Raw genomic sequence first — 25,635 nt, 5'->3', positions numbered from 1 at the left:
GATTGTAGTTCTTAGCCAAATAGCACCCATGCAAAGCTGCCATAAACCCTTATACTACTCCGTTACTGTAGTTTGCAAACAGAGAAGCATTGTTCCAAAAGCCCTGTCCTAAACATCGTAGCTTCAATTACATAGGCTCTAAGTAAACCTATTCTATACCCCCGGTACCACTCCCTTTGTAATCTACAGGGTAAACATCTGAAACCATGTGTACGCACTTTCCACCTGTCTCTGCAGCCAGTTTGATGGAAATGAGCATCCTGAAACAAGGTAGCAATTGTCTCATGTTTACTGACAACCACCTAATTCTTAAATAATGGGATACAGTGTGGGTGAGAGATGTTGTTATACATTATTACTGGAAACAAGGATCCCACATACAGCTATTACAATTACCAAACAGGATCTCAGAAGCACAACATCACATTCTACCCACAACTCACACTAAGGACCAAGCACATAGACTCACATGTGCTGAGACACTTAAACATAACATACCCAAACTTCATATGCCTCCTAGATGCACCTAGAAAAATAGGGATCCTCAGCAACCCCTCAAACATTCTGACAATGCGATGTCCACCATGACACATAGCTTCACCTCATGGTGTCTCAACTTGTAAGCCCATAAGGCAAACCTCCACACAAATGTTCTATTTGTAGCTGATTCAATCATGAGGCACACAGATGTTTGGCTCATTAAGCTGAGCAAGGACGGGTCACAGTCAGATACCTAACAGGGGCCAGGATCCACCAGATCATGCATGCATTTAGGCCATTGAACCATCAGTACCAGTATGTCTTTGTCATTGTACATATAGGTGTAAATGACCTGAGATGTACTTCTCTGGATTATATGAAGACAGACATGATAGCGATCTCGCACCATGTTCCCACCCTGGTATAAGTCTAGCACTGAGCAGTATTCTACCTTCTACAATCATGATGCCACAATGAGCAGAAGATAATTGACTAACAACTGGCTTTGTTTTTCATATCATTCAAAGGGGGTACAATATTTGTTAGTTTGGGAGGATGTGTACTGTCAAAACTTTTGCCCACCTCCATAGTGTCTTTTTTAGGCAATGCCTACCTGATAAGCCTCCCCACATAGTAAAACCAGCACAGGATAATCTAAGTGTATTACTGCACAATACCAGGATTCTAAACAAATAAAAAATCCGCTCCCTGCATACTCTCCTCACACAAAATGTAGACATCTGTGCAGTTAAGGAGACATGATTTAAAACTGATGAGACCACCTTAGCAGTGCAAAACTATAATGCTTTCTACATATTTTGACCAGCTAATGGACAGGAAGGGACACATAATGGAGATGTCTGAATATTCTTCAAAACCAGTCCCACCTCAAGACAGGTCAAGCAGTATGATGCACTTGAGTTTTTCCATGTCCAACTCAGCATAAGCAAAAAATAATACTATATTGTTGCAAGCTATAGGTACCCTTCTGTGACCATGGACACCCATACTGCATACCTAAATGAACTGGAGTCACTCTGCCCTGAACCCAACACCGTACTCCTGGGTGACTTCAGCTACCCTGCTATAAACTGGGAAACATGCACAACTTCCAATATGCAGGCCCAGAGATTCTAGGACTTTGTCAACACAAACACTTGGGACCACCTGCCTATACACCAATAGCGGCACCAACATCCTTAACCTGATCCTCACAAACATGGGGGAAATTTGCACCTACCAGTGTGTAATGTCTTTGTTCGTCAATTTGGACCATAAAGCTGTAGCCTTTTAAACTAAACTAAAACCTGTGACCTCATCTAACCCTCAAACATTTAAGAATTATTCCAAAGCAGATCTTCTACAATGGAGTGATACACTGGCAAAATGTCACGCCCACCCCCCAAATCACATGAACTCTGCTGCTTTTGTGCAGTTGTTCACAGAAACCCTATACCAGCATAGAAACAGATGCATTGAGGCAGCTGAACCCACACGAAATAAGCATAAGAGCAACTCAGAGAACAACCCACTCTGGTAGAATCCCAACATCAACAAGTTGCATAACAAAAATAAGAAAACTATGGATAAAATTAGGAAGTATAATGCCTGGCAAGACAAAAAAAGTCTCAAACAAAATAAGCAAATCAAGAGTCCTATCAAGTTCACCAAGGACAAATTTGAAGTAAAGATAGTCTCACAGCAAAGGACAACCACAAGACTATGTTTGCAACCTCAAAGGTGATATATAACAGCGTGTTGATATAATTGTAAATGGAATCACATATATTTACTTATTTATTGTTTGTTTACCAAGACAGTCCAACTTGGAACAAATCCACTTGCTGGAGGATATCACAACCCTACTGGCTGATAAATTTAGATTCAGTTTCATCCTGCTTTCCACCCCTGACACCTCATAACAGGTACCCTGGACCATAATCTATTTATTGAAGAAAAAATAGATAGATAGATAGACAGACATATAGATAGACAGACAGATACAAGATACGAAAAGGGGAACAGGGATGGGTAGAGATTATATGCTACATGTATCTTATAAAATGAATATACACCTCTCAACTGTTACAGTAACAATTTCATACAATAAACCTCTCAAACCCGCATGTACGGCAAGTGCAATGGCTCTATAGTCCAAAGCAAAGTCAAAACAATTCAGAGCCTGCACAAAGTGTGTTTTAGCATAGTTTAATGCATAAAAAATGTAACAACATGGGTGAAGGGACAAAAATACATATCCCTTTCGGCTTAATAGCCTTCTTCAGTGGAAGATAAATAAAGAACAAATCCTGGGATCAAAAGATCCTTCTTGTATCGCCAAAGGCAAGTGCCAACAAACGTTCCTACTGGTTAATTCATAAATATTCATTTAAATCAGGAGGGAAAAGCCCCCCTAGTTTAATTATCAATTTTTTTCTCCTTAATATTCAAAATACTGTGCCAGCCAACTTTATCCCTGCAATCCCCTATGATCAATAATAGTAAGTCTAAATACTGAAATGCTGTGTTTGCAAGTGTGTTTATTGAGGGCATTGAATTGCTTTTTGTGTCTTATATCACACATATGCTCCCCAATTCTAAATTTGAGAGGCCTTGAAGTTTGGCCCACATAAAACGCAGTGGAAGACAAATAAAGAACAAATCCTGGGATCAAAAGACAAGTGGCCAGATAAATCACCCAGCTTGTACTGCAATTGGCCAAAAAAGAAATGTTGTACACCATAGATATATTCCTGCTGCTGAATTCTTTAGTTGTATTTACCCTATGGCAGTGCGAGCAATGACTGCAAGGGATACATCCCACCAGTATGTCTCCTGTCAGTATTCTTCGGGTTAAAACATTACCCCTATAATCTGACCTTTTGTAATGACTGAAAAGGGAACCCAGAGAAAAAGGAACCCAGAGTATGGCCCCTACGAAGAGAGAAGGAACATTTTTCCCCCAAATGGTCAGACAGCCTATTTTCAGCCAACAGGATGTTCCAATGTCTGTGGATAATATGCATGAATGATTTAGTATTCCTGCCAAAGGTAGTAATAAATCTTAGTCGAGACTTGGTGTCTGATGATTGTGCCTGGTACAACAATAACTTGGTCCTATCTTGATTGGAAGCAAATTGGCTGGCCCTGTTGATGTCACATGCTTTGCATCCCATATCATTAAATCTGTGAATTAAATCTTGTTTATAATAACTCAGATTATTGCCTTATATTGTTGTCCTGTTCCTCATAAAATGTATGGTTTTCTGGAAAATAATTGAGGAGTGAAGTTACCAAATAATGGTAGGCATTTGAGATGTGGATTGCATATCCTTCAGAAAACGCATGTGCGTACAAAGCCTGTTGTTTGGCAGCTTTGTGTGTTTATAAGAGTGATATTTGGAATCTAGCCCTGATTTTGGGCCTTTTGCTGTCAGGGTTGGTGAGCAACTGTGGGTATATATCTGTAAAATTGAGTTGAAATACATGACTTTGAGGTTATTTTTTTATTTATGTATGCATATTTGCATTTATTTATTTATTTTATTAGAGCCAGATGCAGTAGGCTCTCTCTTCACTGGTCCCGCTGAGACTAGACCTTAGGCTGGATAAACAAATTACTGGTTAATCAGAAAAAGCATACAAAGTAGCATTTATAGGTTAGAAATCAGATAGAATAACATGATTTGTGTTAATATGCATTTTTCTAAAGAATATGAAGTCTAAAACCCAAATATCTGTCATAATTTAGCCTAGAGGAGGCAGAAGTATTGTTCTTCATTGTTGTGTTTTGCTAGGGCTATGGCAGAAATTTGATGGCCGGTTAAAGAGAAAGCCAGTTAAAGGGAGACCATATAAGAGGGAGTCTACTGTATCTTAAATGTAAAACAACAAAGTAGCTATAATTTCAGGGTGCAGGAGCTATCTCTAGATGAAAATAATTAACATTGCCATTTCCTTATCATTATTCTGGCTTTGCAAGACTAATGAGGTTTTTGTGAAGCAAGTTGGAGTACTTTACTGAAACATATTTGTGATGCCCATTTTTTTCCACAAACAGTTGTTTGAAGTATGCAAAGCCAAAATAGTGTTTTTAACTGCTATATGGTACTGGAGACTGTCTGTGGGTGACAGTACCATACTCTTTCATTGGTTTCTCATTTTAAACAGAAAATCTGTCTCTGCAAGACTAGTGTATATTTGGGTGAAGTTAAGTTTGAGCAATTTACTGTGACTTCACTATGGTTGTGTGAAACAAGCATGAAATACATTAATGCAGTCATTATTTTAATTGTTTTCTGATATCTGAGGTGTACTTAGTTAAAAAGTTTCTATAACTGCTGAATGAGGGTGGGAGTCTGACTGTAGATATGTGACTTAGATGAAAGTAACTTACTTTTTGCCATCTGCTCATTTTAAATGATCATTAATATAGCTTCACAGGATTGGTGCTCATTTATGTGAAGCAAGCTGGAATATTTTATTGGGACTTCTGTCTGTTTGTGTCTAACAAACTTGAAATTTGTTTCTCTGATCATGACTTTTGTCATACTCGGGTGTCTGGGGTGTACTTAATTAAAAAATGACTATAGGTCCTTGGTGGGGGTGGGGATGGGAGTGGAGGCTGTGGATAAAAGTAACTTATCACCTTATCGTTTGCTAAGTTTAGACAGTCAGTAATCTACATTTGCACTGTGCATTTATGTAAAATAAATTGGAATACTTTTTCATGGTTGCTATGTGTTTGTGTGAAATATAATGCATCACTGTTGCTATTGTTTTTATCATAGTCAGATTCCGAGGTATATTTGTTAATAGAATGGCTGTAACGTCTGGGTGGTAGTTGGGAGGATGTCAATAGATTGAAGTAACTTACCATCTTTCATCTGTTCATTTTAAATCTTCATGAATTTGGCTTTACTGTGCATTTGTGTAGAGTAATTTGGAATATACCACTGTGTTTGAATGAAATAAACTTCAAATATCTTACTGTGACTATTATTATTATTACTATGATCAGGTATCTGAGGAAAACAGTCATTTTTTGTTATTTATTTTAGCATTTGCTTACTGGGAAATAACCCATTTTTAGTGGAGGCCTGGGGAGAAACACTTGATGCATGTCTTTGGAATTTTGGAGGAACACCCAGAGAAAACCCATGTAAATGTAGGGAGGACATACAGACTCCACCAGAGCCAAGAATCAAACCAGAGACCCTTTTGCTGTGAGGCAACAACACTAACCACTGCACCACTGAGCTGCCCACAAATCTGGCTGTAGTTGCTGGGTATGGGGCTGGCAGTGGAAGAAACTGACTGATCCTGCTGTCATGATCAAGTAAAATAGTCATTAGTCTGGCTTTGCATGACTGGTGAGCACTTGTTTAAAGCAATCTGGAATACTTTACTGTGGCTATTTATATCACAGTTAGAAACATAAGGTGTATACAATCAATAAAGTGGTTGCTACTGATGAGTATGGACATGGTAGATTATGACAACTTTTTGACTGACCTCATACAGTTGAAACGTCCGGACATAGGTAATTTTGCTAATACTGATAAATAAACATTGTTGCGCTTCTTGCTAGAAAAAAAATGTACAGGACTACTCATATTTAAAACATGGCCATACATTTTTTTTATTTTATTAAACAATAAATATAATTCAAAACTATCTGGTAGATAATAATACATTTAAAGCAATCAGAACAGTGAATCCAAGAGAACACTTGAATGATTTGAAAACTTCCTGGGGCCCAGTAAGAATTAAATTACACTTAATTTGCCAGTGGCAGCTGCTCTTTGACCAGCGGCGGCTGGTGACTTCAAATCAAAGGGGGTCTGCAGGAGACAGCTGAATGGGTGTGGTCAATGGGAAGGGGTGCGGCCAACTAGAAAGGGGAGGAGCTATGCTCAAAACCACAAAAACTAACTAAATACACTGCCGTGGGTGCCAAACCATCATTATGAGGAGTCCAATCAAGACAAAATGACGTGTAGAAGAATAAAAATATTTCAATGCATTGGCTGCATGACAGCTTACTTAATATCTAGATGGAAACAAAAAGGTTGTGAGGCATGAAAAAATAAATTTCTTTTTTAAATACATTAATGGAATGCCAATCAAAATCAAGTATAAGAAAAACAAGTAGCACTCAAACTCAAACCACTTCTTGTACTGCAGTTCTAATTTATATTCAGCTTTATTAAAGTACCAAGTAACATGTTGAAAGTAGAAATCTCTGATGCCCCCACTTGTAAAAATGTTCCTTATCCAAAAAAAGATCTGCTGCCTGACAACTATCTACTTGTTTCATAGGGAAAACATGATCAAAGTAAAAAATGAAAAGCAAACAAGAAATAAGCTCAAGATACATTGCTTAAAAGGATTACTGTACAGGTTATGGACCACACGATTGGCATTCTGTTTAGTTTACGGGTAAAGCCTGCAGAGATGACTGAAGTCTCCAAGTGTAATAAGCTTCTTAAAATAATGTAATCCTGTCCCTTATTACAAATACTGTCATATGCATTTCAATACCAAAGGCTTATACATTATCTAGTTAAGTATTCTCTACATGGTAACAAAAGAAAGCCTTTCAATGTTGACAATTCTTTAACAGTATGCTTATTAAAGCTTACTTGCATCTTACAATCTCAGCCAAGCTTACCTGATGGCCATTAAAGTATTGCTACTTAAACACAGAGCAACAGGCACTTTGAGTAATAAGCATAAATCAACAGTACAAAAAATGACAGAAACCAGACCATTCTGCAAAAATCAAGGACAGATGAAAAGCCACTGTAGTACTTGTGTCTACCTTGGATGGGGGTGGGGGGGATACTCTGCACATTTACACTGCATAACTACCCCTTGCCTTGCTTTGACACATCCAGAGTCACTACATGGGGGAGTGGGGTGCAACAAGTATGTCACAATTTGAAATGTCTCTGGCTGACTGTGATGACCCTGACATTTGTCATACCTCTCAACCTCAGAGCAAAAAATCTGGACAAAGCCATACAAAGAAGTGGGACAAAGGCCCAAAAATAAGGACAGTTTTTAAAATATTGCTCTTATAAACTTAGAAAGATAATAGAATAGGTCTTGCATTAGTATGAATTTTCTGAATGGTATGAAATCTGAAACTCAAATGTCTGTCATTATTTTCTAACTTCAGTCTTTAATGGTTTGTCATAATTTGCCAAACAAAAAACACAATTTTATGAAAAATGGACCAAAAATGTGATGTAAAAATATAAAATAGCCACACAATACAGCTGGGAACCTGTCAAAGAAGGGACACTTTAATATTAGTACTGCTAACTTGAGCAGCTGACAAAATAAAATAATCTACATGCATTTCTGAAATAAAAGTAAATCTATAACTCTAATTATTACAGTTATTTCTTAATTGTAAACCCTCCATGTTTTCTTCCAAAATTGCTATTTTGCGGCGGGATTATTAGGGGAAGAGCAATATTTTGAGCCAAAATCAGGGACAGTTGAGAGGTTTGGCTATGCCTAATTCTATAAAGCAATTTATTTGCATGTACCTCTCAACCTGTTAATGCAATAAATTTGGACAAGGCCAAATATATTGGGGGAACATATAAACAGTACTAAAAATTGCTCTTGTATAAACTGAGACAGTTGATAGAACAACAGGTCTTACTTTAGCATGCATTTTTCTGAAGGTTATGAAGTCTGAAACTCGGTGTGTCATTGTTTAGTGACTTAATTCCTAAATGATTTGCCAGAAAACCACAAATTTTATGAGGAACAAACCAAAAATAAGAAGCAAAAATCTATTCATTCTTTGAGAATCTGGACAGTTGGGAGGTATAGTTCAGCTGGGGCTGTCTAAGTTTGCCGCCCTTCCCCCTCACAAAATCATGGTCGAATGGAGCCTCCCCCTGCAGCCATTCCAATGATCCATTACTTGGCTATTTCACTCCATTTACCATAAACACTAATGTGCATACTGATTTATTTCTATGATGATTTGGATTTCATTTGAAAGTTTTATTTTGCATTTTACAGCACAAACACTAAGACATCTGCTAAACAACTTAGCATTAAAACTTCTCTGCCCTTGAAACTCACATTCATTGAAACAGCATTGAAACCCACATTCAAAGAAAATACATTTTACCAGTGGCAGATAAAGATTAATTTTGGGCTGTTTTCAAATCATAGGCCTCTTGCATATGAAACATACATGTGCTCTTTGATACACCTTCCTATTGTTTTGAACATTTTTCCAGTAAACAATGAAACAAAACGCATGCACCAATAATGACAAAACTGCCCAATTCAGAACATTTCCATCATAAAAGTCTACTCAAACTTCTACAGTCCACCACTATCAGTAAATATGCACAATTCTGCAGTCCACCATTATCAGTAAATATGCACGATCTCTGAAGAAGTAAAAAATGTATCTAAATTCCACATTAAATAAATCTGTAACTAATGAAGATGTTGCTGCTAGCAAACACCTTTATATTTCATGGTTTCCTCGAAAAATAAAGTGTCTGATGCCCCTGAGGAATAAATTGCCTATATTACATTAAAAACAAGCTAGTAATATTGCAATAGGAAATGAATGGATGGCAAACTGATAACAGGCTCATAGTTAGTATCTTAAGTTTTTCAGTATGGCAGCATTCACCCCTTCTGCATCAAAAGCAAGTACACAACCTGTTGTGCTATTAACAATGCAAGCAGCACTAAACTTCTCTTCCCCTGCAGCTCTCAGCTGCTTGTAAAATCTACTCAATACTCAACTGCATCTCAACTTCATAGCACAAGAAATCTGGAAAAAGCCAAATTTATTGGGGGGGGGGGGTCAAATGGCCAAAAACCAGGGACACATTAAACATTGCTTGTATAATCTTGGAAAAGTTGCTAGAATAAAATGCTGTGTTACCACCATACATTTTACTGCCAAGGTCCCTGTGCAAAAGAGTCAAAGCAACATACTACTATGCCAAATCACCTGCTTTGTGAAAGAAAAATGCTGTGTTACCACCATACATTTTACTGCCAAGGTCCCTGTGCAAAACAGTCAGAGCAACATACCACTACACCAAATCAGCTGCTTTGTGAAAGAGAGGAAGACTGAAACTTAAATGGCTATCATTTAATGAATTCAGTTCTCACCATAGCTGTCAACCTCTTAGCACAAAACACCTGGACAAACCCAGTAATGAGGGAATACAGCCCTCAGGCATATTCAGTGAATTCAGTTCTTGCCATAGTTGTCAACCTTAGCACAAAAAACCTGGACAAAGCCAATAATGGGGTAATACAGTCCCAAAAGTGTTACTATGTATTTTCTGAAGAATATGAAGTCTGAAATTCAAATGCCTGTCAATTTTACTTCTGATGGAACAAAAACAATTTTCAGCAGAGGCCCAGGGAGAAATACTGCAGACATATGTCTTTGTAAAATGACAGGACACCAGAGCAAATCAACACAAACACAGGGATGAGATGCAGACTCCACACAGAAGGCACCCCAGCCAAGAATCAAACCAGAAAACCTATAGCTGTGAGGCAACAATGCTACCACTGCACCATCAAATATGTAAGGAATTAAACATTCATAAACCTGAAGTCTGAAATTCAAATGCCTGTCAATTTTATTTAACATTTGTTAATCAGGACAATCTGACTTGGAACAAAAAACAATTTTCAGCAGAGGCCCAGGAAGAAATAATGCAGACATGTCTTTATAACATGGGAGGACACAAAAGCAAACCCACACAAACACAGGGAGAAGATGCAGACCCCACACAGAAGGCACCCCAGCCAAGAATCAAACCCAAGAACCTGCAGCTGTAAAGCAACAATGCTACCAGTGTACCATCAAATATCAAGCATTGCAGTATTTAGAAACCACAGATATTATGAGGAACAGATCAGATAAAATATGAGGGAAAAATCTGCAATTTTTTTTACAAATGGTGGTGGGTAGGGAATTCAGGTCCTTAACACCACCATACAAGGTACAGGGTTCAAGCCTGAGTATCTCTACCCACCACCATTTGTTAACTGGGGCATTACACACACACACACACACACACACACACACACACACACACACACTTCAGTTGCATAACTTTCCTCTGTTTTTTAGTTAACCCAAGTGGTTTTCTTTTTTACTTCAGGCCTCTGTTTTAAAGCATGCAACAAAACAGTTTTGGTTTTGTTACACACTTCACTCATTTTATTAACAGCATGCATTGCCTTGTGTGTAAGCAAATCAGTGTTTTTTTTTTTTTAACTTGATTTGCTTACACACAAGGCAATGCATGATGCATAGATTAATTTCATTTAATCCTGACAACTCACAGCTGCCATGAACATTACTGTAGACTCTTCAGTGTTTTTTTTTTTTTTTAACTTGAAGAGTCTACACAGTAATGTTCATGGCAGCTGTCAGGATTAAATGAAATTAATCTATGTATCATGAACACGTTTTATGTTCATTCAGATATAAACAAATTGACAGTTAAAAATAAAAGTTGCAGTTGGCTAGGACAATAAAAAATAATATACATTACCACCAAGAAGAAAACTCTCTGTAGTGTAGTGTACTCTACTCTTCTCTTACTCTCCTCTGTTCTTCTTCTTCTTCTACTCTCTACTTCTTTCTTCAGTTCTTGTTCTTCTATCTTCTTCAGCACAGGCTACAGCTGAGCTGACAAAATATAGGCTGCCCAAAAAATAAAAAAAATAAAAAAAATAGAAATCCAATTCCAAATTAATCTTTCCCTTGCGATTGACTCAATCAGTCCACACTGTCTTCTAACTGATTGATTTTCACTCTTTTCCCAGCACATAAAGCCCGGGAAGAGAGCAACAACCAATCAGCAGCATTTTAGGCCAGGCACGTCATGTACGTGCCTGCACTGCCTGCGGACGTCGCAGTCCAAACCCCTTTCAGTTCTATGCGGTTTGGAACCGCATAGACTGCTGGGCATCACACTGATGCCTCAATGTCCTCACCGGACTGCAGCAAAAACAAAAAAAAGTCTTTATTTAAACCGCCGCAACCTGAGGCGGTTAAAGTGCGCATGCGCGTACTTCCGAGTCGCGGACTCGAATTTCGCATTTAAATTAAAAAAAAACATCTGCTACTGTCATACAACAAAAGGTTTTTTTTTTTTCATTTTCTTCTTTTTAGCTGAGGGGGCTGCAGTCCGGCAGTCCGATGCCACGAGCCGCCCCTCTCTTTGACCCACTCATCTCCACAAGATAACATCTGACAGCAAAGTAGGGGATGCTGACCTTGACCATGAGGGTATAACTGAACGTCAAGATTAGCATGGCTAGAGAATGAGTAGAAATCATGAGAACCACTGCAGTATCACAGTCATTCCTTCCAACATTACTAATTATTATTAATTACTCATGTAATTATAAAAATATGATCCTATATGTTGCTAACATTAATATTTTTATCACTAACAATTCTGTGAAGAATGATTAGTGGAACATCCCTCAAGAAACCAACTGCTTTTTAACAAATTATTGTGAAATATTTCCTTAAAAGGAAGCTTAAAATAATGTTTTCTTGAAGTCAGGCAACTCTCCTGTTTCCCACCTATATGGAAGACTATGCTCTACATAGGTGAGGGTGGGGTTAGCATAAAGGTTAAGGTCTTCACCTAACAAACACAGGGTACAAGGTTTGAGTCTGACCTCAGGTTATTGGCTAGGCCTAAAATAGCCCTTCACAGCAGTTAGCCAAATACTCACATGTGAATCTAGATATGCTGTAGGAGGAACTTCCAACACTTTAAAGGGGAGGTGGCATAAGGGTTAAAGTGTTTACCCTGCATACACAAGGTACAAGTTTGATTGTCATGTTTGTGAAGCATGGCTAGAGTTAAAAAGTCAGCCTTCTTCTTCTTCTTTTGGCTGTTCCCATTAGGGGTCACCACAGCAGATCACCTGTTTCCATTTCTTCCTGTCCTCTGCATCTTGCTCTATCACACCAACCACCTGCATGCCCTCTCTCACCACATCCATAAACCTTATCTTAGGCCTTCCTCTTTTCCTGTTACCTGGTAGCTTCATCCTTAGCATCTTTTTCCCAATATACTCAGCATCCCTCCTCAGCACATGTCCAAACCAACGTAATCTTGCCTCTCTGGCTTTGTCTCCAAACCTTCCAACCTGGGCTGACCCTCTAATATACTTTTTCCTAATCCTGTCCACCCTCATCACACCCAGTGCAAATCTTAACATCTTTAACTCTGCCACATCCAGCTCAAACTCCTGCCTTTTTGTCAGTGCCACTGTCTCCAAGCCATATAACATAGCTGGTCTCACTACCCTCTTGTAGACCTTCCCTTTCACTCTTACAGGTACTTGTCTGTCACAAATCACTCCTGACACTCTTCTCCACCCACTCCATCCTGCCTGTACTCTCTTCTTCACCTCTCTTCCACAGTCACCGTTACTCTGAACTACTGACCCCAAGTATTTAAACTCATCCACCTTAGCCACCTCTACTCCTTGCATCCTCACCATTCTTCTATCCTCCCTGTCATTCACACACATATATTCTATCTTAGTCCTGCTGACCTTCATTCCTCTTCTCTCTAGAGCATATCTCCATCTCTCCAGGGTCTCCTCCAACTGTTCCCTACTCTCACTACAGATCACAATGTCATCTGCAAACATCATAGTCCATGGGGACTCCTGTCTGATCTCATCTGTCAACCTGTCCATCACCACTGCAAATAAGAAAGGGCTCATAACTGATCCTTGATGTAACCCCACCTCTACCTTAAATGCATCCATCACTCCCACCACAGAACTCACCGCTGTCACACTAACCTCATACATATCCTGTACCACTCTTACATACTTCTCTGACACTCCTGACTTCCTCATACAATACCACAACTCCTCTCTAGGCACCCTGTCATATGCTTTCTCTAAGTCTACAAAAACACAGTGCAACTCCTTCTGACATTCTCTGTACTTCTCCATCAACATTCTCAAACATCGCATCTGTAGCGCTCTTTCCCAGCATGAAACATACTGCTGTTCACTAATCATCACGTCCCTTCTTAACCTAGCTTCCACTACTCTTTCCCATAACTTCATGCTGAGACTGATCAATTTAATCCTCTTAAAAAGTCAGCCTACCATTCTGAAATATAGAGTCCTCACATTTAGTTTAACACTACATACATGATAATGGTGAACCACAACGTTTGAAGTACATATGTTTACAAATACCTACCTCCTCCTAAATCTGGTATCCTCTTTCTCCATTTGAAACGGTCGTGTCAAATTCTACATGCCCAATTTCCTGGACATATTCCATTACTCCCTGCCTCAAGCCTACCTTGAGAATGGATCAGGAATCATTCTGCTCCTGGTTATGGTTTCAGCCTGAAGCACAGTCAGCATCTTGCATAGTGAAGTCCCCCATAGGTAGTTGTCATCATTCTGTGCCACACTAAAGATGTGTTCTGTCATTTTCTTACTGCGCTCCTCCCAATAACACAATAACACAATAACACAGCTTCTGAGCATAGTCTGACTGGATTTCCCGGCCCTATTTTGACCACATGGTCTCTTCTGTTTTTCCTCACTCATGTATTTCTTCTGTTTCTTCATTCCTTTATCTTATATTCCATTCTCACTTCTCAACTTCAGCAAACATAAAGATTGGTTTATTACTTAAAGGAACTCATTCAGGTAGTACAGCAATTAATTTGACAAACATAACTTGATCTTTGGAATGAAATCAAAAACAAATTTTCCCCGTTGTATTTCTTTGTTCGTAAGTAAAAATAGATCAAGGAACACATATACTTTGTAGAAATGAATAAGAGGAATTAGTGAACAATCCTCATTTTATTTATAATTGACAAAAAGAAATGTCATCAACACATTCATCATGATGCATGGTTTCTAGTAGATTCCATGCTTAGTAGGATTATAGTGCAAACAAGGTTCACATAGTGATGATTTCCTAAAAGGAATACAATCTGTACATGTAAAGTGTTATTTAATATTCTAAACATTTTACTCATTTCTTAAAACTTCTTTTTTACTACAGCTTTATTATATTCCAAATGTTAAAAATGAACTGAAGAAGGTGCCACCAACCTTAAACTGATAATGACAGTCCAACTGCAATGTGCTAGCCGCATACATACATATCTTCCAGCTGTGATAACATCTCTTCTGAAGCAATCCAGGACTGCTTTAAATTACTGAAAGAACTTAGAATGTGTGTGTGTGTGTGTGTGTGTGTGTGTGTGTGTGTGTGTGTGTGTGTGTGTGTGTGTGTGTGTGTGTGTGTGTGTGTGTGTGTGTGTCTATATATATGTTTACTGGGAAAGTCCAGCTGGGTACTAGTCCATTTTCTGTGGGCGCCAGGGGAGAAAAGCTCCAGAGTATTACAAAACATTTTAAGAACAATAATTTTGCAGTCTTTAAAAATAAAAAATACAGTTTAAATAAGTACACTGAATTAGACATAATATGAAAAATTGGTTACGGACAGATACAAGTTTTTATGACAATGATTTAATAGTCAGAGAACTTTTAGTCAGTTTATAGAGAAATTAAAGGTAAGTTAGTATAATACAAACAAGAATTGCAATATGAAGTGAGAGATAAGCGCTTTTGGTATATTTACAGAGGAAACCACTGGAGAGAAATTGACAGAAGTAAGGAAGTGATGGAAGATGGGAGAGTAAGGAGATGTTAGGTATAAGTAGGTATTTGTTCATCATATAACTAGATGCATAGATGTCTCTTTATATATATATATTTATGGGAACACTTCTTAGTGCTGAAATCCTGAAAGATCGAATTTCATATGTCAGATACCATATGATCGAACTTTCGGAATCCTGACATTGTGAACGGAGATCTGCATACAGAGCAGAATGGGAGATTTCCCTTTTCCTCACTATAGTGCGATCTCGGAGTTGGAATATTTAAATAGCGGGGGTGTGGGGGGTGCAGGAGTGCTTGCCCCCCTGTAGAAACATTTACATTTTTTTTTTTTTGGGGAGGATTTTTTTTCGGAATTTTGATATTCCGAAACATCAGTCATATGGTCTCAATCATATGAAATTTGATGTTTCGGAATTTCAAGATTCTGAAGTGAATTCATATAGTCTGAAGCAGATGACTTTCAGCGAAATGCTGTTGGTGCTTAAAACAATATTTAAGTACATAATTGATTTTGTAAAACATTTTCCAATAGCATGATTTCTGTTTACTGGAATTAGAGATATTTTTTCCTCTTTTCTTGGACTAAGAATGACTTAGTGCTATCTAGAAAGGTGACATTCTCAGAAGACTAGCATAAATGTACTATGTGAATTATTCAGCTGAGCAACATTTTCTTCTGTATCATAGATATTTTACTTTTCTCTCCACAGCGCAATGATGAGCCCTACCAGCAGGGTGAATACAATGTTTACAGTACTTTCCAGAGCCATGAGCCAGAGTTTGATTACCTTAAAAGTCTGGAGATAGAAGAAAAGATCAATAAAATCAAATGGCTTTCAAAACAGAATGCCGCCCATTTCCTGCTGACAACCAATGGTGAGTGAGCACGTACAGGATCTGCCTCTACTTCATTGCCATTTTTTTTCTTTTTACCAAAAGGTAAACAAACCTATTTATAGTTCAATCATTTGTATTATAAAATATTCAAGAACGCACCTTAATTTTTTCTCTGTGCTGACCATATTGTTATCATATAAAGGTCAGCATTCAATTTACCATGAACAACTGCTTTTTGTCCTTAAAAAAAAAAAAAAAAAAAAAACAACAACTGTAGCTCATTTATATTGAAAAGGTACTTTTATGACTATTCATGAATTACAAAGAAAGGAAGGAAAAATAATTTTGAAATCAGAAAGCAGTTCCATAGCAGCATCTTGCAGGCCAGAATAGCGATCTCCTCAGTTCAGAGCAATAGAATGACTTCATAATAAAATCATTTGAGTACGTCATATTGAAAGTCTGTTCTACCTGCATTTGCCAAACAATGTTATTGTGAAATGTACAATTAACCTGTTAAAACCACTGCGCTAATGAATTTCACTGACTTCCTCAGCCAGGTTGGATCACTTACAGTGGTAAAATGGCTCCCTATTGAAATGTTGGCACTTGAAATGCAGTGTGCTGACAAGACAAAAAAAAGAATGAAAATACAGGAGAAGAGCAAATCACCTGCAAACTCACACCCCCCCCCAAACTTATATATACCAACTTTGGGATCACCATACCTTGGAGAAAGGGAATATTCCAATAAATGACATCTTGGACTTAGTATGTATAAGACTGTTCTTTTGGCTGTTTAGTCTTCACGTCTCGGGACTAGCTGGAGCAGGATCTGACATTTCAAATGGTTACCTGGTAGGGCTGTAATTGCACAGCTCCATCAGCAGAATTCCTTCTTCCTCTATTTTTCTTTTTTCAAAGTGTGCCTTTATCAGAAAAGTGCACTGATGGTAATGATTGCCACATGCTGTTGCATTACACAGCACAATGTGTTCAAATGAAATGTAAAAGAAGTACTGTGGGCCCAATTCAAAAAAAAATCAGGACAGACTTATACTGAGAGCAGCTCTTTTGGAGTCTGCCCTATATCTTCAAGAATGAAACTTCCTGCCAGAAGTTCAGAAGCATAGACTCTAAGCAAATAAGTACCACGTTCTATGTGCCAAAAACAGAAACCTAAGGAAGGTGTATGCAATGTGCATGCAGGCAGGTATAATACGAAGCAAAATAAAATAAAAGAAGAAATTCGAGAATCTCTACAGTACTGCCAATTGAAGTACTAATGTGAGAAAACGTAAGACTTTCTGGAGGACAGTAAGAGACATAGAAAGAGGCATCAATGATAGAACATGATATGATGTTATTTATTATTACAGGGAGACATTTGGGCTCCATGAACTTAAGGACACTAGCATTGCTAGGGAACAGCTTCCTTTTCTGTGCTAGGGTAAGTGACTTCACAAGGAACCCCCATCCCTACAACAAGGCAAATATGACTATGATCTGGTGATGGGAAGTGAAAGGAAATCTTTTTTCTAAGTAAAAGTGATCTCTAGTGCTTCAGGCAGACAGGGACTGCAACAAATGCTTGTTAAACTTTAAAAGTTTAAAAGAAAAAATGATTTTATTTACTAAACTGTGTGGAAGGAGGAAGTCATAAAAATGGCACCTGAATGGCTGGGGTGGGGGGTATCATCCATCTGGCCACCCGGTTCATCCGCCAGTAGAAGATTAACTTATTTTTTGGCTTGGGGGGTGAGGCATTAGTTTGTGAGACTGGCACTGGGTGTTGGTTGAACCAGCTACAATTCTGAAGAGACCACTAACCTTTATTACTCGGTGTTTGTCCCATCTCTGGAATAATCTTACATTGCATATAAAACAGAATGATGCTCTTCTTCCTTTAAGGCAAACCTTGACAATCGCATGGGTGCCATAAGTTAATTCTGTGCCTGACTTACTTTGCCCTGCTGGATACAAGTCATACCTTATAAGAGTGGATATTGGCAAAGTGATTTTGGTCTATGAACTGACACTGCCTTGTCATCTCTATGATTGTATGTGTTTCCTGGCGAACAACAAAACCAGACTATATTAAAACATAGCCAATGCAACTGTTCAGAAATGGATTACCTTTTTCCAGCATACACAAACTTTGTTTCCAGAGCAATCTTCCTACTATCTTCAGACATCCTTTGTTGTTGTCCATCAGTCTCAGATGTGAAAGTTATCCTTTTGAGGATCCTAGCATGGTACTAGCATTCCAGCAGGGAAGTCTGCTGGTGGAAAGTGTGTGTAACTCATTTGTTCTCAAACCAATATCTGGGCAGGGAACTTGTGCTCCTCACCCCCAGGCTGAACTTGACAAATCACAGGTACAGAGGAAATATGCTGCTGTAACCAGCTTAACCTCTAAACTATCAAGCCAAGCTAAGGTGTATCAGAACACTTCCATGTGCAGAAACAACTCTGTGGATAAGCCTTACCAAGCAATTCTCAGGAGTGTTTTGTTCCTGCAAAATTCTAAGTGCTATGCTCTTTTGGACAATGAAAAGGAGTTATTCTCCCCTGTTAAATAACTAACCATACGAGACTATTCCGCATCAGATGAACCCCAAGTTGCAGCATCAGCTTATACTCGAGAGGGCACATAATCTTCAAAGACATATGCACTTTCTCAGGCAAGGATACAGGTGTCATAGCATGGCAACCATGTCTAAAAGGGAGTGTTAAAGAAATTATGGCCAATTTGTTGCTCTTATATACACTTCAACACCACAACTCAAGCATGCAAATGTACACAAGCATAAAACACAATTGTTTTTAAACTGCAATTGAATGCAGTAAGGAAATCCAAGTGAAACAGTAAACATTTTAAGAAACATACCTTCAGAAATGATAAACCTAACAAATCACCCAGCGAGTAAAGGAACCACTGCACAGAAACGAGAAAACAATCCAAGCAAGTATAAAAACAGTAAAATGAAGCACGGTTCTCTTGCTCATACAAAGCACACTTAAACTTCCAAATAAAATAGAACAAATGTTTAATAAGGTTAGCGCTTTCACCACCGGGCAAGTGGTTTAATCAGACCATACAAATAAAATAAACAGAAAACAGTTTTTATACTTACATATTCAGTCTATCCACTTATGCATTCAATTAGTGGGGAAGGCATAATCCAATACAGTGCGTAATACATAGTACGTAAGCACTACAAACCATTCAAAATAAATTCCATTGGATGAAAAAAATTTTAGTTCCAGCTTAAAAATGTTATATCAACTGAATTCGCTAAGACAAAATGTTTGTTTCCATGGATATATTGAAAGCACACACACACACACACACACACACACACACACACACACACACACACACACACACATATATATATATATATATATATATATATATATATATATATATATATTCATATAATAGTGTTTCTTCTGGTTCAATATTTATATTCAGGTCAAATGTGCATTATTTACAATATATTTTAGTTTTAGTTAATATATGAGTTAATGGGAATATCTGAACTATTGTTTGAGTTGATATTACTTTAAGTGGTCCAGCGCTGCTTGCGTATAGCGTAATATGGAATGTGATGATGATTAGGGCTGGATCGTTATTCACTAACTAACTAAAATATACTTGTGAATGGTTTAATGTTATATAGTAGTGTCTTCGACCAGATGCATTAGCGGTTACTATTAGTGTTTACTTCTATATGCAGGGTTGGTTGTTTATTCCATTTAATCAAAGTATATCATGACTTCAGTTGATATAACATTTTTAAACTGGAACTAAAAGTTTTTGCATCCAGTGGAATTTATTTTGAATGGTTTGTAGTGCTTACGTACTACGTATTACACATTGTATTGGATTATGCTTTCCCCACTAATTAAATGCATAAGTGGATAGACTGAATATGTAAGTATAAAAACTGTTTTCTGTTTATTTTATTTGTATGGTCTGATGAAGCCACTTGTCCGGTGGTGAAAGCGCTAACCGTATTAAACGTTTGTTCTATTTTATTTGGAAGTTTAAGTGTGCTTTGTATGAGCAAGAGAACCGTGCTTCGTTTCACTGTTTTTATATTATCTGCTTTGATACCTTCAAAAATGTTTTAACTCTGAGAATGATTCAAAATACCTTTTACCATAACTGGATTTCCTGAATTCCTGTCAGAGACCCTCATTTGCTGCCTGTCAGGAATATTTCCTGACAGGTAGCATCCCTACACAGAAAGGTTTAAAGAACATCATGGCTGTTGATTTTCTGGTTGATATTTGGAAGAGTTTAAAACCTGAAGAATCTCAGGATACATATATTTTTTCCAACCAATATGGGAGAGTACTTTTGACCTTCACTTAATTTCTCACTCTTTAGTTACTTCACTTACAGAAATCTATTCTATTATGTATGCTCAGACCGTTGACCCTGATTTTTTTCTAACTCAGAAGTCAGGGATTTCCTATTAAAGCTAATCAGTAATTATGTAGACTTGAACAAGTGTGATACACCACCTGTGAATACTATGGGAGTCACTAGGATGTGAATTTCAGGCAATTTGGAAAGTAGGTAAAGCTATAACCTGTTGTTTGAGTTGAGTTGTAATCAAAGCTCTAGAGGAAGGAGGAAACGCTTGTCAGTATATTTCCTCTAAGTTTAATAACAAACAGTATCTACTTGAGTATAAATTATGTAAAATCACATTAGCTGTTCACAAAGGGGAAGAAAAAGCATCCTTATCTGGAAATAGATCAGGTCTTCAGGCTTGTCATACAAACATAAACCTGTGAAATTTCTAGCCTATTTGATTAGGGGTAAGAGAGCAGTTGCATAAGATGGATTCACAGTGAGATATTAAGCAGGCATTTGTTGAATGCTGCTCCAATCTGTACAGCAATCCAACATCCATTAGTATGGAATATATCACGGTGGATTTTAACTGATTCTGAGATAAGTGTATTGAACAAAAGGAAATCCTTTGTACCGGCAAGTAGAATTGATATGACTGACAATATTATAGAACTTAAAATGTTTACTAGGAATCTTATGCTTAAATCTCAGTTTGGTGACAATAATATGAGTAATAGCTGTGTAAACATTTTTAAGAAACCAAGTAGCTATATTCCTGTAAACAATGCTGCTATTGAGACATTTGAAAAAGCATGTGTAAAAAAAATATATAAGATGCATTACAGTGGTATTTTTAAGAAATGCTTCTATAATTTAAACAGAGAAGAAAAACAAGCTTTGGAGGTTTTGTGTAATGATCGCTCCATCGCAGTGAGACCAGCTGATAAAGGTGGTTCTCTAGTGGTGATGGATTATGTTTTTTATAAGGAATCTATGCTGACAATGTTGAATGATGACATCTCTTATCAGAAAGTAGATATTCAACAGGTGCATATAAGCAGCATGTTAATATACAATGCATTATTTGAATGCTTACAGTGTCGAGTTATTAGCCAAGAGCTATTCAAGTACTTCATAGTAGACAAACCTGTTCTACCCATCATACAAGGTTTCCCTAAAATACATAAACATCCCAGACTGCCCCCCATGAGACCCATTGTATCAGGGAGGGGCTGGTGCACTGAACCTTTGTCCATTTTTGTGGAGCACCACCTTAAAACTGTGTTGAAAAAGAATGTATATATATATTAACTGACACAAAACAGTTTTTAAAAGATCTGTATGCATTTTGCAACAGTATAGCTGTGGAGGATAGATGGCTCATGATTACATTGGATGTGAAATCTCTATTCACAGTCATCCCCAATAGTAAAGGTGTTGAGCTCTTCAAACAGTATTTAATGGAAGACGAAACATATGATGTACAAGTTATTGATTTATCACTGTTGATGGAACTGATATTAGAGAACAATATCTTTTTGTTTGAAGGAAATTTATATAGACAAAAGGATGGCATGGCCATGGGCACTTCATGTGCAAATGGGTACGCAAATATTGTTATGGCTATGTGGGAGAAAGAATTCCTACTGACTGAGATGGGAAGGCATCTAAAGTTCTACAGGAGATTTGTGGATGATCTCTTTATTCTATGGGGAGGTGATGTAGCCTCATTTCTATCATTCTTCCACAAAATAGACAATAGTACCAGCTTCCTTAAGTTTTCAATGAAGCATTCCTATGATGTTATAGATTATCTGGATGTCAGGATACTTCAAAAAGATAGAGGTATTCTGGAAACTGAAATCTATAAGAAAGAATGTTATAGGAATAGCTATCTCCATAGACAGAGCATGCACCCGAGACATATATTTAAAAACACTGTAAGAGGCCAAGGACTGAGAACATCAAGACTCACAGCTAATCAAAATAAGTATGAGGAAGAGATCAAGAACATGAAGGAAAGGTTCATGCATAGAGGGTACAGCGAAAAAGAGATACAACAGTCATTAGTGAGTCTATCTGAGGCAAGGGAAGGAACAGGTAAGCCATACTTTTCAGAAATGGATACCATCATAGATGGAGAAACTGTTAGTCAGAAACACATGAGAGTACAAGTATCCTACTCGAGTAACATTTGATCTTTACAGGAAGTATATTGAAAAAACTGGAATATACTATGTGCTGATGATGATGTTAAAAGGCTGGTAGGTGAGACCCCGAGATTTGCTTATAAAAATAAAAAATCTATAAAAAGATTATTATGTGGACCACAACCCATGGAAACAAGAATAGACAATGCAGTCAGATATGGAACCTTCCCCTGCAATAAATGTAATTACTGCACCTTCGTTGACACTGGAAGTAGATTTCTACATTCAGATCTAAAGAAGGAGTTTACCTTCAGAATATTAGCTAACTGTGACAGTATGAATATTATATACTTGGCACACTGCACAGTCTGTCCTGCCTTCTACGTTGGAATGACAACGCGAAGGCTGAGAGAACAGATGAGGGAGCATGTATATGATATCACCAGAGGAATAGAGACAAATGCCTTAGCCAGGCATGTGAGGGACCATGATGAGACACACAAATTTTTATTTTTAGTAATAGATAAAGTCTATACCGACAATAGAGGTGGAGATGTTAGGAATAGAGTAGAAACTAGGGAACTAGAATGGATTATAAGGCTACGAGCTAACATTGGGGTAGGCCTGAATGACAAAATCAATATTAAACCCATTCTTCTAAATAGAGATTTAAAGAAATAGTAGGTATAACCCCCTCCCCCCCTTGACCTTTTATACTTTTTTATACTTTTTTATATATTTTTACACTTTTATATATATTTATACTTTTACATTGTATGTATTAAGTTGCATGATGTAATGTTCTATTGTTGAGCTGTTTTTAATTTTAAGCTTTTAAAATTTTTCACACTAGATATAAAACTTTTTATAGTAAGTATATGGCTTTAAGGATTAATTGGGCAGTTGATGGCAATGATAAGCTTGGTATAAATGCTGTGCTTTACTCTTCTTTGATTGTCTGATGAAGTGGCTGGTGCCACAAAAGCGCTCACCTCTTTTACTAATAAAGCTGTTATTCTACATAGCCGTGGCTGCTACCTCCTGCTTTGTTTTTTACTGTTCATTTTATTGTTGTTGGAGGTAACTCTTGCCAGCACCGTTTGGTTTTTACTGCGGATATATATATATATATATATATATATATATATATATATATATATATATAAATAACTATAATTTAAGTAAAATGTAATGAAATGGGCCATGTATTTTTGAAGAAATCCGACATAATAAAATATAAAAAAAAGGATCATAATTGCCCATATCTTAGCAAGGCTTTAGCAAGCTAAATATGGGTGCCCGTAGGTGAGCAGCGCTTTAATAAGCTTAATATGAGTGCCCGCAGGTGAGCAGCGGTTTAACAGGTTTAATATGAGTGCCCGAAGTTGAGCAGCACTTTAACACGCTTAAAATGAGTGCCAGTAGTTCAGCAGTGCTTCACCCAGCATAATATGAGTGCTCATAGCTAAATAACTCATTACCCAGTGTAAGCCGTTTGTGAGAAGCTGAGCAGTGCGCCAACCAGCTTACCGTCGGGCAACATTGGGCAAGCTGTATCAAAGCCGCCTTTACACAGACACACCTCCTAGCCTGTCTAGACAGTAGTAAAATATAAAAGCAATGCCCAGGGTCGAATCTGGGATACTGTGCACCATAGTCAAATACTAAACCGCTAAGCCATGACAGTTGTACTGAGAAATGCAGTATTAGCATATATATAGGAATGAATGGAAATAAAAGCATGACAAAGCAGTTTTTTTTAAGCTGATAAATATCCAAAATGGCCAAACACAGATAAGTGCTGGAAAACCGGCATATATAAGCCCCATAGGCGGGAATACACAGCATAACTGATTGTGGTACCCATTTGCAGTCAGGATGGCAGGTGCAGGAGAGGGATGTCGCTTTAGAGCACAAAGGTGGGGTGTTGAGGAGTCAAATTATATGGTTTGGCTCCTAGTCCATGATCATGAATCACAACTCAAGCAGGGCCAGGTTCACTGGGGTGCGTACAAGGCAGAGGCGTGGAACCGGTTGGCACATGATCTCACCAGTGCCACAGGCATTCTGAGGACTGGTGAACAGGTCCGTCACAACCATGCGGACCTGAAGCAACGGAAGGAGGACCAACTGAACCATTGGATCCAGGAGGCCCGCCAAATGCCCAATGCCCCACTACTGAGTAAGTATCCATGTAATTAAGTATGTAAGAAATGCTATCCTAGCCTATAGTATGGAGACGTATGTTCCAATATTACTTCCTTTATATTACAGCTGCAGGTGTTCATTCCGCGAATCAGCGAGCCTATGCTGATAGGCTGCTGAGGTTGCGCCACCAGGCAGGTTAGTAATTATTTAGCTGATATTGTCATAGAATATAAAAGAGTTCAGTGTTGTAACCCACTAATAAAGGTCAAATAAGCCCAGAAGAAAGATTCTGCTAGTATTGTAAGATTAGATAAGTGATGCAGCCTGGAAAATAGTGTAATGCAATCCAGTAATAAAGATTAAACAAGTCTCAAATAGAGTTTCCACCTGTATTGTAATATCAGATAACTGCTGCAGCCAGCAAATGAGTGGTAATCAATCAACAAAGGACAGACAAGTGTCAAATACATCCTTGTAAATTCTGCCATATGAAATAAGTGAGTCAGCTGGAAAGGGTTGTTGTAAACCAGCAATAAATGTTAATAAAGCCTAGAATTTAAGTACCATTCTGAAATGTAAATATAAAATAATTAAGAGAGTGTGAGAAAGACAGTTTGAAGCTACCAAGAAAGCTGTAATAAGTCTGGAATAAAGGTATACTGCAGTCACTACATAATGAAATGAATGAGACAGCCACAACCAAAGAGTGTAATGTGTTAAATAAAATACAGAACATGGACTGTGTCTGTCCCACAAACTGGATATGTTGCCGTACCCTTGCATTATGGAAATAGTATGGTTGTATGAAATGCTGAAGATCCACAGTTGTCTAGACCCATATAAATCAAATGTAGCAGGATACTGTATATGAACATATATGAATAAAAATGGAATGTATATTAATGTAGCAGTAACATTCCCATC

The 25,635-nt window shown here is 37.7% G+C and overlaps 1 protein-coding gene across 1 annotated transcript in view; it reads left to right on the top strand.

Moving 5' to 3' along the window:
* The window catches only part of LOC122794315 (serine/threonine-protein phosphatase 2A 55 kDa regulatory subunit B gamma isoform), a 1,556,815-nt gene that overhangs the window by 731,883 nt on the left and 799,297 nt on the right, over positions 1–25,635 (top strand). The window contains exon 3 of the mRNA XM_044062611.1: positions 15,915–16,080. Coding sequence (XP_043918546.1) covers positions 15,915–16,080 — 166 coding nt within the window. The remainder of the gene's footprint in view (positions 1–15,914; positions 16,081–25,635) is intronic.

This window comes from Protopterus annectens, chromosome 2.part1, assembly GCF_019279795.1.
Source record: "Protopterus annectens isolate FY-2018-M chromosome 2.part1, PAN1.0, whole genome shotgun sequence".
Classification (NCBI taxonomy): domain Eukaryota; kingdom Metazoa; phylum Chordata; order Ceratodontiformes; family Protopteridae; genus Protopterus; species Protopterus annectens.
Note: the sequence above shows the minus strand (reverse complement) of the source record. Positions and strands in the feature narration are given on the sequence as shown.